This window comes from Clarias gariepinus, chromosome 20, assembly GCF_024256425.1.
Source record: "Clarias gariepinus isolate MV-2021 ecotype Netherlands chromosome 20, CGAR_prim_01v2, whole genome shotgun sequence".
NCBI lineage: Eukaryota > Metazoa > Chordata > Actinopteri > Siluriformes > Clariidae > Clarias > Clarias gariepinus.
The window spans coordinates 18,559,890-18,575,496 of NC_071119.1; the positions used below are offsets into that span (position 1 = coordinate 18,559,890).

Sequence of the window (15,607 nt, forward strand, 5' to 3'; positions counted from 1 at the left end):
AAAGGCGAAAGAAGTGCGTTGAAGATCAAACTGCATTACATATCCTGTGCGCGCACACACACCATCTCAGCCATACACACTCTATTTGATTGCCAGCTGCAATATTTCTTCAAAGCCTGATTAAGCAGTTGTTATGAATTATGTTGAATGCAGTACTGTTTCTTCAGATTACAGAGAGAATACTTAATGTCAGCACCTCTCTCTCTCTCTTTCTCGCTGTGTCCATAGTGCTCACCTCTGCACTGTGAGTTTCTGCTACTAACTGTTGGTTTGTGCTTCTACTTTTGAAAGGAAGAACAAACTGTTCTTCGATAACTCAGTATGTGTGTTCTGGGAAAAAAAAAATCTATAGCGATAATTCACAGGTGGGCTGAACCTCTGCCGTTTCCTCCTGGACAATCGGAATACAAAGAAAGAAGAAAGAAAAATAAGACGAAAAAAGGTGAAATGAACAACATCCTGAAAAAAATAAGAGCTAGATTTGCTGCAATACCTAATATGAACACCGGAGGCAGTATATAAAATTGCTTTATACTTATAGACAACTGTGTACCGTTTGAGTTTAAAAATAGGTCGTTTTTAAAGTTAATAAGCTTTTCATGTACAACCCAGCATGAAAAATATTTCCATGTTTCTCATTCTCATCATCATTCACACCCTGGAGCAAAACACACACGTGTTACAGATGTTTGGTTCTGTACACAAAATATGCTGAAACACAAACACACAGAACAGTTACAACCTTAGCAGAATCTGAGATCAAAGACCTTTCTCATGGAAAAAAAAAAAAAAAGAAACCCATATGCGTTTATGTGTGTGTTTATGTCCATGTCCCACTCACACTCTCTCTGTGCCGTAGCTCCTGTAGTCCACGGCAGCGGAAACAGCCACGACGAGAGCCGGGATGCCGTAACCGGCCAGGTAGAAGTAGCGCTTGCGGGAGTGCTCGCTCTCGAACACCTCCACCAGCATGATGTACAGCTGCACGCCTTCCAGGAACATCCACGTGAACGCCGCCAGGAAGAAGAAATGCAGCAGCGCGGCAAACACGGCGCACACGATCTGTGTGAGAAACAGGGTGTGAGAAAGAGGAGGGTGAACTAATTATTTAGTGGTATTGAATTAAAAGAAAGAGTCACAAACACACACACACATTGTAAGTCCGGCCTAAGTGGACTTTGATGGATGATGTCCATCTCCTCTCGTCTCGCTAATTAAATTAAAACTATGAAGTTTCGAGCTCATTAGTCAAACATGACATTCCTCTATTACAGGAACTTTTACACCCCACGTGCCATCTCTATGCAGAAAATTATCCTCCGTGATGACGCTACACAGCGTCCATGTTATTAAACACACCTGTATGCCTGTACATCCATGCAATGCTAATACGACTACTTCTACAAGTCAAACCGGGACTTGTGGTGAAATAATGTATTGTGAATAATGGCGTAAAAACAATTGACATTTACGGAAGTCTACCGTAGTACGGCGATGAGACATTTGACCCATCCTGTGTACAATCCTGACCTCGTTTCAAGCCATTTCCACATGTTTGGGCTGTTTAAGGAGTTCCTGGGAGGCCAGAGTTTCAGACGTGAAGCAGGCAGACCGATCATGGCTAAGAAAACTATTTACCTTGATGGCATCAAAGCACTAGTGAAACACTGGGAGTGTAGCCGGCGATTATTTCGAGGAATAAAACGAGTTTTTAGTCTTATATCTGTGTTCTGCACCAATCAAATCAAAAGTCTTGGTTTGACTTAAACACCATAAATCTATAGAAATAAATAATCCGCCTTCGCTCAATACTTTATCGAAAATAACTAAAGGATGGTGAAATGATGGAAATGGAAATGAAAATAAACTTGTTCTTGATGCGCCTGTCTTTATCAACTATCGATAGGTTCGATCTAAGAGGCTTGACCGATGGACAGAATAGGACGGTGTGTCTTTAACGCCTTTACCAACCACCACCTTCATAATTCCTCTCGAGTGTGTAAAGAAAGAAAGAACAAGAGAGAAATAAACCTGGTAATTCCTTGCAAGACAATTTAGGGCTGGATCAACCATGATAACATGACGGATTCTGATTTGTTGGTCGTGCTAATTATATCCGCAAAGGCCTATTTCAATGATTTCGCGATGCATATAAATACACAGAGGCGGCATTCTCACATCCCGGCATTAACATTAGCCATATGGCTCCAGTAAAAAAAATAAAAAATAAAAAATAAACAGTGACCCTCGTTTGGAGAACGGTAAATGCAACAATGTAAAAAATTTTTTTTTAAATCACAACAGTTTTGTTTCTGCGCAGCATCTCTGAAGCAATGTGCCATGACACATTCTCTCACAGCGAGCATTATCATTACATAAAGAGCTCCAAAGTCATTGATGTGAGTGGGTGAGCTCGAACACAACGACCGGAGAACAACCGATTAAGTGATTAAGCAGTTCTTCATGTAAATGGCAAAACATAAATAAGACTCCAGAGATGATGAACAGATGAAGGTCAGGCTCAAGCTGAGAGTTGAACGTTTCTGTCGGAAATGTAAAGAGGATGCACCTCGCCACCCCACCCGCCACCCCGCTCCTCCTCCTCCCCCTGGTGGGCTTGATAATGAGATTCTTCCCCAAGGGGATTAACCATTAACCCTGATCTATAGTGTTTAACCCTTCACATCGCTGGTGTTTAGGGATGATGCTTAGCGCCTGGAGGGTTTTCAGCCTGCACCGTTAGTGACTCAATTACTGATGAGGCTTGTTAAGAGAGCGATGTCAACATGTTATTTGTTGTTGAAGACTGACCATCAAAGAAATAATTGCAATTATTGATTGTACTGCAATATTAGGGCCCAAATTATAGCGTAGTATAATAAACAAATACAGCTATTTTGAACGAACAAAGAAAATGTTCAAAACTGATATGATTATGGTGACGTGGGAGCGTTGAGGGTTGCACCGTTGACTCGCACCTTCAGGGTTTATCCTTTCTACAGTTTACATAAATAAGAGGTTTCCTCTGGGTATTCTGGTTTCCTCCCACAGTACTAAAACATATGGTCCATTGCTAAATTGCCCATGATGTACGAGTGCATGCTTATGGCATGCACATGTTTGGCACCTTCTCCAGGATTTACCCTGCCTCGTCTCCTGAGTTCCCTGCAATAAGCACCAGGGCCCGTTTTCATAAAGCTTATTAGAATTCCTTTAGAGAGCTCCTATCTTAGCCTAAAAAGTCCTAGCTGAGAGTCCTAAACTAAAAGTAATTTAGCAGATATCTCAGAGCAACTCTAAAGTACAAAAATCTTACTGAGGAGGTGTGAAGAGCAATGTTTACTTTTAGCTTTACGTTCAGTGAGGAATATTTCTTCTTGTCCACCATTTTGTCCTTTCTGCCATAGAAACCCTTAAGCCTCTTAAAAGTCCTCCTCTCTACGCTTAACAATTTTTAACTTGGGGGGTGTTTTTAGGGATAAGATGTTGCCTGAATCATTTTTATCTTTACTAAGATTTAATCCTAAATTTAGGACCTCACTAGGAGCAACTTTTAGGCGTAAGAAGCTTTGTGAATACGAACCCCAGATTCTTTGTGAACCTAAAAACAATATGTTGTAGATGGTGGATCGATGGATGATACATGTACAGATATGAACAGGAGGTGCATTCGTCTTTGTTTCCTAATGAATGCTCAACAAAATAAGAAAAAGACAGAGAAGGACAAGGCAGGCAGTAGTTACAAAAGCTAGGTGAGGCTCCGAGTTACTCATCAGAAGGTCGGCAGTTGCCTCTGTTGGGCCCTTGAGCAAGGCCCTTTACCCTATCTGCTCCAGGGGTGCCGTAAAATGGCTGAACCTGCGCTCTGACCCCAGTTCACTAACAAGAAGCTGGGATATGCGAAGAATAAAGAATTTCACTGTGCAGGAAAGTATATGTGGCGAATAAAGGCTGAAGTTAACTTCACTCCACTGTTGTGTGGGAGCAGATCCGTGCTTATTAGCACATACTGTATATAAATAATAAGTTAATAATACTAATAAGTAATCAGAACAATAGAGGTAAAATAAAAATGACTTTTTTAAACACTTTTTTAAAAATTGGATTTTATATTATGTATTTTATTATATATGGATAATTTTCCCTAATTTCCAAAGTTTTCTTTGTTAATTATAATATAAAAACTTTTTTTTAAGTTTAAGGTTAAACACATTTAAAACAAAATGAATCGGATAAGATGTAAGTTTAACACGTGGTGATAAAAATAGTCAGCCTGCCTAAAGATGTTTAAAACCTTGCTACTGTAAGTGTGATTTAATTTTTTTTATCAAGTTATTAGGTATATACATGACTTTACTTAATCTGTTCACTTTGTAATGAGATCCTTAATACGTATTCGTTCAGGTTTTTTTTTTTTGTGACGATGTCCTTCAAATTTAACGTTCAATAAGTAACGTCGCCTTAGAGGAGAGACGGCATGCAAAAGGCTTTTACCATTTCAATTCCATTCACACATCATGTCACCTCTACAACCCCCATCAAGCGTCTTTTCCGTGCACTACAGACACGATGGCCCTCACGCTGCAGAAGCTCTCGCAAGCAAATTAGCTCTGTGGCACGAGAAGACTCTGGTGACACTCAGAAATCAGCTGTTCGGTCCTCCACTGAGCTGAGCAACCTCAGCCTCGGCATCATATCCCTCGCTTCGAATCACTTCCTTCTCGCACGTCGGCCGCCTAGCAGTGGAATCAGCGGGTGATTTTCAACTGGTCTTTTTTTGTTTTTCTTGTGGGGAAGAAATTAAGTGGCAAGAGTGGAGAAAGAGAGAGACTCAAAGATAGACATGTGGTGTCTGGGTTTTTTTCTTTTTGTTCCATTTGACGCTGTACAAATAGCTAATTTTTAAAGTCCTGAGTAAAATTTTTAGCTAAAGATGAGAGCATTTATTTTCCAAGCTACTGTAAGTGTGGATGGATTAACATGGGTACATGCCCCAGTGGCAGCTGGTGGTTATTAAAATGGGGCAACATAACAGTAGGACCCAAAATTCTGTGATTAATTTAAAAAACATTTTTTTTTACATAAACTTGTAAATAAACCTAAGAACTAAGAAATGTTTAAAGCAGATTATTAAAAATTAAATATATAAATAATAATCAATATATTGAATATTTAATATTCATAATCCAACACGTTTTCTAGGTCCCTATTTAAATGTAAGTTAACTGCTTTGTACAAAGAAATAAGACTTTCCTCGTGTCTAATCTCTTCTATTCATAAGTTCCTGTAAACAGTCCACTTTTCACTCAATTTGTTGTCAGTAATTTGTTGTTAGTAATATAATTTGCAATAAAAATTGTTGTATTAAATTAGAAACTAATGCGAAAATACACTGCTTGACCAAAAAAATAGCAATTTTAGAAAGGGGCTTGCATCAAGCAAAGAAAACAACTAAGGAGAGCGCAATTAAATTCCTCGGTTTGGGTTAAGAATGGTCCAACGCGTCATTAAAGCCTGGAAGGACAGCGCTGAACCGACAACTTTGTGGTAAAAATGTGGTCAGAAAAATGGCCACAAAACAACATGGAGATCATTTTAACTGTTTTTGAAGTTGCGTTGTTAAAAATAAAAGAGCAGTAGAAATCACAGGTATCATAATCATAGGTAAGCATACATTTTGGTGGATTTTGGAGCAATATAATTTACTTTATAATAGGTCAAATTTTTAGTTTTTTTGGTAAGGCAATTCACGTAACACTACACTGACTCCAAAATATATATTTTTTTAAGTAAATGTTCAATTTATATACTGTATGTTCGCATTTGAGGTGGTAAAATGTCGCTTTTCCTCTATAATCCTGCAGGTGGCGCACTCTAAACTATTCACACAGCACAGCATCCTGTGTGGTAAAAGCAATTTATCTTCTATATTCTTAAAAGAAAAAGAAGAAAAAATATTGAATCTGGACATATATCATAATACAAATCGAATTGGCACATAAGTATCGTGATAATATCGTATCGGGTGATCCCTGGTGATTCCTGTGCCTAAGACATAGTGGACACTACAGCATACCAGCCTCTCTTTTTAAGGTCTAGGTTCAGCAACATTATGCGTCAAAAAATGAAGTCAACTGATAACCTTAATGACCAGATTATCAGGCCTGTAATTTTTATTCCCTGATCGCACGGGGATATTCCAGAACACAAATTGTGAAAGAGCGGTTCTGGGAGCATGAGGAATCTTTTTCACACATAAACCTGTCCATCACACCACAGTGTGTGCTGTAATCAAAGCTAAAGATGATTCAATTAAATGTTGATTTTTGCATACATCACTACACACAAACCCCCCTGTGCACGGAATCCCAATGTTGAAACTATGGCTGAAAAAGTAATATATGTTTGTGAGTGCATGATAAAAAAAGTCGTGTCTTACAGGCTGGTCGGTGTGGTTGATGCCGGTCAGGAAGAGCGTCTCGGCGACGAACAGCGAAATGCACAGGTTCTTGTGGATGGTGTTGCGGTCGCTCTGCAGGCCTCGGAAGAAACAGAAGGTGAAGATGCAGATGAGCAGGCAGACGAGCGACAGCAGGATGCCCACCCACGTGATCATATTCAGCAACAGGTCGTGCACCGGGTCTGCACTCTGTCCCACAAAGAGAGACAGAAAGAGAGAGAGAGAGAGAGAGAGAGACAGTAAGAGAGAAGCCTAAGTGACGCAATTCGCGTCTGAAACAGATAGCGAGAGCTCCGAACAGACTCGTTGTGAAGGATTTGTAATGGCACCGCTCTGCTTTTATTGCTCCTGTGTGGCCTTGTATGAAGTACACCACTGTGGCTCATCCATGTCTACTAAAAAACAAAAAAAGAGCCTTTCTATTAACAACTACTGTGGCTTACTGTCGCATCGTGTCCCTCCCTGGATATTTATTAAAGATCCTGTGTAGCTAGAAGATTCCGAAAGCTATCAGTCGGTGCTCGTTATATGTGAGAAGAAAACCGTGACTTTAGAGATGCTAGAGTATGTGTAAAGTTAGTATAGTCTAACCTGTGTGTCCAATATTTATGTCAAACTGAGGTCAAATTTAGTCCAATTAGAGCGCCGACACTGGCTGGACTAATTAAATAAGTTTTGGACGTTTAGATGGTTCTGTTGACATTTAGTCGGGCTTGTGGCTGCGCTGGCAGAAACAAGGCAGACACTGCTTGCAAACTCTCTAATTAAATCTTTGTTTGTGCGGGCGTGCATGTATATGTGTAAAAATTCTAAAACGTAATATATTCAAAACTTTTTTAGGCCAAAATAAAATGCGGACTACCAACCTGACCCGATATATATATATATATATATATATATATATATATATATATATATATATATAGTGAAAATTCTTCACAAGCATTACACTTCTCACGTTTCTAGGTTCCTAGGAGGGCTTTGCACTAGGTTTTGGACTGTAGCTGTGAAGATTTGTGCCCATTTATTGTCAGATGTCGACATAAGTGAAAAATTATTGAAACTTTATGCAACTTTATGCATAATAATAATATCAATAATAATAATAATTATTATTATTTTATATTTTTAATTAAATTCAATATATTATGAAGTATATTGTTAAATATAAAATTACACACATTAAGGTATACATTTAAATACATTTTAATAAATTTCTCAATATATCAATACAATGTTACTCTGTATATATGTATATGAATATATTTTTAAATATGATTTTTTTTTTATAATTATTTTGTTAATATCAGTTAGTGTAGCAACAAGAAATATTACCATTATAAAATCTGTTACATTTAACTGTAGATCAGAACACTAAATCATTTAAAATATTGACAACATTCACACACTTATTCACACACTACTGTACGTGCAACACCAATTAGGCTAATCTGCATGTCTTTGGACTGGGGGAGGGAACCGGAGAACCCGGAGGAAACCCACTAAGCACGGGGACAACATGCAAACTCACAGGAATGCGCACAGACCCTGAGGAAGGGAATCGAACCCGGACCCTGGAGGTACAAGGTCGACAGTGCTAACCACTAAGCCACAGTGACGCCGAATATTCAATATATTAAATATTTACTGTAATTCTGCACTATTTCTAGGTGTGTATTTAAATTAAGCAAAGGTGTGATATTTTACCCAAGTTAACTGCCTTGTGGAAAAAAAAAGTCAGACGAGAATTTTCTCATCTTTAATCTGTCTAATTTGTTTACTTTGAATCTGGACACATTTGCATTTTGATGATAACCATGCTAAACTAAAACAAGCTTTCTTTATTTTTAATTTCTTTAGAAAGATATAATTACTAAACACTAAATAAAGCAGTCCTTCAAGAAAGTAACGGCTTAAGGATAAGTACCTAAAGGCCAACCTTTTAAACTTTTTTTTATCTAATATTTTCCGGTCTCAATCCATCCATTATACTGTATGCACATGCTTCAGGAAAAATAAAATCCCATTACAGTTCCAGTATACAGAAAATGCACAGTAATAAAGTGCATTAAGAAGCTAATTTAAGGCTTTTTAGCTCCTGCATGAGACACAAAATTGACTGTAATAATGTTGCACATGACCACTTACTGTACTTCTGCAGCACTTATAGAGAAACCATGAGGGGATACCGTAGACTTATCTGCCAATTATTGTATTTCTCACATCTCAGCACACGGCCACGCTTAACCTTGTACCTTTTTTTAACATATACTGTATAGTTATAGCTAGATTTTGGCACCGTACCACGAATAAGATCAAATTCAGATTTTTTTTTTAAACAATTTTTATTATTACGCAATGACATTATAACCTTCCTGGATAATTAAATCAAACAGTACTAAAATCAGAATGAGATCATTTCTACATTTCTTTCAGACAGCTGCTTTCTATAGGGATTTATTTCGTTTTATTATATCGGCAATTAGAGTTAGAGGCACAGAGCGGGTGATTTATGAAAGCGACTCGTGGATTCAGTGGGCAGCAGCACAATGCCTGATTTCCCTCCAGACTCCGCTGTGTACCGTCCCAGCGGAAAGCGTTCGCACAGACACGCAGGACAGGAAGTGCGTGACTGATATCGGGGGCGTATGCGACAAACCTACAAACCTTAAGGGACTCCGTGAACCCAGTCTTAAAATCGGTAAACCTAAAGCTCCTCCCCCACAGAGTTCTCTAATACGACTCATGAATATTAATGTGCTGGAAAAAAAAAAGAACATCACAGATAAAAAATGCTGGACGTAGGTAACTGTGAGCGGAAATAACAAATGTCTTAGCTGCAGTCGGTGAGTGAATTTTTTTTTTTTAAGAGATTTTGTTGTTTTTGTTCAGGGCGCACATTTATTCTCTTACGGTCCTGAGAGAGAGAGAGAGAGAGCGAGGGAGAGAGAGGGATGAGATAAATTTCTCTCTTAGGTCCACTTGGCCCAATGCTTTATTTCTCCTCCATATCGCACTGTGTGTGCGTTTTTGTGTGCACTACAAAACAAAGCAACTTATTCTTTAATATATATATATATATATATATATATGTGTGTGTGTGTGTACATTTTACTATAGCTGATGATGTCATTGTTGTATGCGACGTAATACTGGCTTTATTCCTTAGTTACTATTCCCTAGTATTCTGGCTTTATTCCCTAGTAGACATCCATGCATACCTATTTGACTTGCTTGCTTTGACCATGTTGTTCATGTTTGTGAGTTGGGCGTTAGACTAATAAGATCAAGTACATGAGATGGAGGTCTTTTTTATGGCAAACGGTAGACCTTGTATTATATTGTATTGTATATACATCTGTGGGCAGGGATTATAAATGTAAAGTAGAGGTATAAATAAGGTGTTCAGTAAAGTTTTGTCACATAAAAAAATGAAAAAAGGAAACTTTTAAAAAGTGCATAAAATTGCCAAAGAATTGAAATTTTCCAAGATATTTTGCATCAGCATTCAAAGCATTTTCGGCGTATGAACGGAATGCCGAAAATGCTTTGAATGGAGATGCAAAATTTTCAATTCTATCGCCAGCTAAGTTGCGCTAACATCTGGGAGCCGTTCAAAACTTCAGTGGAAATTCAAGCGATGTGAGTTTTTACACATTTTAAGATTTTTTTTCCAGTTGATGAAACCTGTTGCGAAAGACTCAACCTACGATAACGTGTTCAAAAGCTACATGATTTCTCGCGCGTTTATTTGTTATATATTTGTGTGTCTGAAACTGATCATCCGTATTTACATTATTACACAATACGAATTTGCGCCTTAAGAACTTGAAATAACTTTGTATGCCGAGTTTCCGCTGTACTAACCATAAGTAGCATGTTTACATCCGATTAGTCAGAAGGTGTTGATTTGTTTTCTCTAACAGTAGCTCTGACAATACCCACAACTGAAAGGCAAATCACAGGTGTATGTGCAGAAAAGGCGCTTGTTCAAACATGGTACGGCTTCTATGTTTTTATGGACTTTTACAATAAATGAAAAAAAAAAAAAATATATATATATATATATATATATATATATATATATATATATTTATTTATTTATTTATTTATTTTTTTTTTAATATATATATATTTTTCATTTATTGTAAAAGTCCATAAAACTGAACTCATATTTTGAAATGATATTTTACCCCAAAACGTTTCAGAATTTGATTCTGAATCAGTGCAATCTAGAAATCGTAAAAAAAAAAAATTTAACTTATACGAATTAGATATTCTCTGTTTCTGCCAGAGAAATGCAGCCGGTGGATCTACAGTACCATGTGACTGTGTTTCACCAATCAGACATAGCAGGAATAATCACATGACTCCGTTTGACTTGTACGTGTTCTAATGTTATTTTTTTTTCTGCTGAGTCATTTTGAGGGTGACTGAATATAACAGTATATCTTACACAGGAAATAGTTTACACTGTTCAAACATACATATGTCACCTACAGTAGGTATTTATTTCAAAAGCTTTATATTGTGAAAAAAGTGAGATTAGGAAATTTGTGTTTCTTATTCCTTAATTTGCTATTTTGTAAAGATATTTAGTTATATTCATTTATTTTATTACATTTATTTTATTATTTGAAAATGTCAAAATTTGTAAATTATTTCATCATTTTGTCTGACTGCTTTCTAAAAAAACAATTAAATAAATCGAACATTACGATGAAACAGTTCATCAGTACTTGAGTATCTTTTCACCGAATACTTTTTTACTCTAACTTGAGTAATATTTTGGATGACTACATTCTACTTCTACTTGTGTAATATTAGTTTGAAGTACGTTAACTTGAGTACAATTTTTGTCTTCTCTACCCACCTCGGATTGTAATATCCGTGTAGGTGTTAAGAAGTGAGAAATCCTAGCAGTTCTTGACGAGTCTTGACAATTCATAGCAAATCTTGAGGTGTAGTGGGTGCTTTTCAACAGTATATCCAGTACTTAAACACAGACCCTGTGTGAATTCGAACATTTATAAAATTTCAAAGCTAATGCTTAGTCGGTTCGAAGGTGATTTAAGGTACAGTGGAACCTCGGATTACGAGCTTAATTCGTTCCGGAAGTGGGCTCGTATTCCAAAACACTCTTAAACCAAATTTAATTTTCCCATAGGAAATAATGGAAACTTAAATTATTCGTTCTACAGCCCCAAAAAATAAATACATAAATATAATTAATACAAAATATAAAGTAAAAATAAAACAAATTAACCTGTACTTTACTTTAAAAAAATGTAAAATTAATCCCCGACAGATAAGGGTTTTCGTTTGTGCATGCAGAGTGTATGTGTGTAAAATGTGCGCGCACGCACGCACACACACACACACACACACATTAACGGATAGACCGTTTTTAAAACCATTTAAAAATTAGCAAGGAACATTCCTAGTCACACTCACGTGAGCGCATACTAACAGGATCACTGCTGTAAGTAAAACAACAACAACAAAAAACAAATTAAACAGCTCCTCACCTTTGAAAACAATCGCGACAGAGAGGAGTTTGTGTGTTTATTTGGCAACCTGAGAGGAGGGGGGGCTCGCTCGCGTTTACGGCCCCCTTCTCTCAGGTTGCCAAACAAACACAAAAACTTTCTGCCTTACACACATACAAACATACACACGCACTCAAAAACACTGCAGGCACTAAGACCCAGCAGGGGAGACGATAGGTCTCGGTTTTACAGCTCCCCTTCTCTCAGGTTGCCAAATAAACACACAAACTCTCTCTGTCTCTGTCTCTCTGACAAAATTCTCTGTCGCGACTGTTTTCAAAGGTGAGGAGCTGTTTAATTTTTGTTGTTGTTTTACTTTACAGTAGTAATCCCGTTAGTATGCACTCACGTAAGTGTGACTAGCGATGTTCCTTGCTAATTTTTAAACAGTTTTAAAAACGGTCTCTCCGTTAATGTGTGTGTGTGTGTGTGTGTGTGTGTGTGTATTCACCCAGCAGGAGAGACGATTACCTACAATTCTGCTGCTGCAAGAGAGAAAAACCGTTGGCTTACTTGTGATGACGTAACGCTCGTTGTTAAAACAAGTAGCGCATGCGTGAAACATGATACTCGGTGCTCGTTAACTAAGACAATGCTCGTTTTTCAAGTAAAAATTTATTAAAAATTGTTGCTCGTCTTGCAAAACACTCGTAAACCACGTTACTCGTAATCCGAGGTTCCACTGTATGTGACATCACCTTAAGAACTGTCAAGAATTTCAGTTTGAAGCAGTTTATATAATACTACTACTACTACTACTAATAATAATAATGCAAACTCCTTCTAGGAGTGGTTAGCAATCACAAACATAAAACTAAAGTGTATACTACTTTTTTGTAAATAAGATAATTTTTAGCATATTACTATATTATAGGAAGGATAGTGCATCTCAGGACATGCTGTTATTGAAAAATAAATAAATAAATAAATAAATAATTAACTTTACTGCAGTAACTCTAGCTTGGCTTTGTGTAGGTGCACATTACACCACCTGTGGTTGATTATCTTTAAATTACTGAACAATCTGTCTTCCATACAGAAAGTTACTTTGAAAAAAAATATATTTAGAGACAATCGTGGTGGGTTTAATACACTATTTTGGAGCGCCTGATTTTATTATCCGTTCGCTGATCTTTTCACAAACACCTGCAATATTCGGCGCTGTGTGTAATTAAAGACTTTTTCCCCCAATCAAGTGAAACCAAGTCCGGTAAATTTAACCCACGTGATCAATTCCTGCCTCTTGAATGCATTTACAATTTTTATGTATGTGTGTGTATGTGTGTGTACGAGTGTGAGTGTACGTGTTTGTTTCTCTTACACAAACCCGACCCATAACCACTCCTCTCCACTTACATCTCCCCCCTGCCTCTTTTCTGTGATCCCTGAATCATAGTAATTACAGTCATTCTCTATAGGGAGGCCATTTTACTCCCCACACCAAAAGAGTGTAACTCATTCGGTCCTCGCTCTAACATGACATTCGTGTAGACCTGCGCGTCGCTGCCGACCACTTGGGCATCCGAAACCGAAATGAATGGTGCTGGAGTGGGTGGTGAAGTGCAGGGCCCTTCGTCCTTGTGCTGATTTGACAATGTCACATCGCGCCTGTGTTCGGCTAATCAGTTCAGCGCGCCGACGATTGGTCCTTAGCAATCACTCCGCGTGTGCATTCACACTAAAACACACACACACTTCCAGTCTGTTGCTTTGTCCAGCTCCGAAGGGTCTTTAAAGCGAATAAGGCGTCTGGGTCAGCTTGGACTGACTGATGGATGAGAGTCTGTTTGGGGAGTCAAAACAAATCCCTGCATCTTTCTCTTTACATCTTGTAGTTAGTTTTTTTTGGTAGTAAAAACGCTATAATTATTTATTAACGCTAATAATATATTTTTTCATTCAAATTTATTAGAAAGCATTCTCGAGCGTTAAATAAGTCAATTGTTACTTGTCAGTAAAACCGTTATGCAGGTATTATATATTTGCACAAAGTCCATTTGCACCAGTTAAAAAAAAAGAAAGAAAGAAAGAAAGAAAAAAATACCATTTGTCATCGGTCAAAATGTTTCCAAAAAATGACTTAATATTATCACGGCCAAGATATTCCCAGCGCGTCCGCACACCCGATGCTGATAACATTTAAATACAGACCGTGAAAAGGTTTTAATTCGCACCTAGCTTATGAATAAAACATAAATATTGTCTTTTGAATCGCATCTGATTAGCATTATAGTGCATGTGTGAGCCAAACAGCACTAACAAAAACATTATTTACATACTTATTTTTGTTTTTCTTCTGTTTCTGTAATTTGCACATTTTTTATACGTATATGGTCGAAATACAAAACACAAAATGGCCAAATAATATATTTATTTATTATATATTATATGATATTTAGTAATAGTATCATAATACCACATAATATGTCATATCATTTTAATATTAAATATAAATTTATTTATGATTATTTTCCTTTTTTAATCTTTTGCACAATTCGAGTATTATTTTAAATCTTTCTCATGAGCCTTGCTGAGCTCCCAATTCTGATTGGTCAGAAGCTGTTTGTTGTTTAATTTGCATATTTAATTTTGAAAAGTGCATTCATGTATAAGCATTTGTCATATAATCAGATCAGAACCCTTGTGCAGTTTTAAGTGATGTTTTTTCTGTAATATGGCAAGAATTTTATCTTTAATTTTTATTTTTTTTTTTTACATTTTTTACCGTTCAAGGAAAAGAAGCTAAAGGAAGAGGCAGGTGAGCGGTCGCATATTCCTCCATGATCTCAGAAGTTTAGAACGCCTGTTTGGAGAACAGGATAAAGCGGATGTAATCGAACAAAGCAGGTGCAACAGCTTCCCACACACAAATCGTCGTTCTCATCTTGTAACGTTATGCGCTTGTTTCTTTTTCTTAGGAAGATATTGCAGTGAGTTGCATCATGGATCCCGAATGCTGAAAAAGTGCTAGTGATAGAAGAGGTAAAGGAGAGGTATCAATTTGGAAGTAAAACCCAAAGTTACACTACACTAGACTATACAAAATATATTATTTCTTACCTACATATCATCAACGATACTTTTTTTGACGTTAGTTTTTGAAGTAACAAAATTACTGTCTTTATTACAGCATTACTTTCTGATAAAAGTAACTAGTTTGAGTATTTTTCTATTGCAGGAAAATAAAAACTCCTTTGTTATTCCTCATGCATGTTGTTTTAGTCAAGACCTTAATAATTATTCTAGCATCATCACTCGGCCAAATTTGGCCCATAATCTCACTTACTCACTTATCCTCTATACCGCTTTATCCTGTATTCAGGGTCGCGGGGGGCGTGGAGTCTATCCCAGGAGGCTTAGGGCACAAGGCAGGGGACACCCTGGACAGGGTGCCAGTCCATCGCAGGGCACACACACATACACACACTCATTCAAACATTACGGAGGACCCAGAGGAAACCCACCAAACTTGAGGAGAACTTGCAAACTCCATGCACACAGAGACGGGAATCAAACCTGGCTGGGAATCGAACCCGGACCCTGGAGGTGCAAGGTGACAGTGCTAACCTCTACACTGAAGCACAACACTACTGTCTAT

At 37.4% G+C, this 15,607-nt stretch overlaps 1 protein-coding gene across 13 annotated transcripts in view; it reads right to left on the bottom strand.

Annotated features, from left to right (window-relative positions):
- LOC128508385 (adhesion G protein-coupled receptor L3-like) overlaps positions 1–15,607 on the bottom strand; it is a 321,516-nt gene that overhangs the window by 35,300 nt on the left and 270,609 nt on the right. For all 13 annotated transcript variants that reach the window (XM_053479696.1, XM_053479700.1, XM_053479690.1 and 10 more), the window contains 2 exons: positions 6,440–6,649; positions 842–1,062 (listed from right to left, as the gene is read on the bottom strand). In XM_053479696.1, coding sequence (XP_053335671.1) covers positions 842–1,062; positions 6,440–6,649 — 431 coding nt within the window. The remainder of the gene's footprint in view (positions 1–841; positions 1,063–6,439; positions 6,650–15,607) is intronic.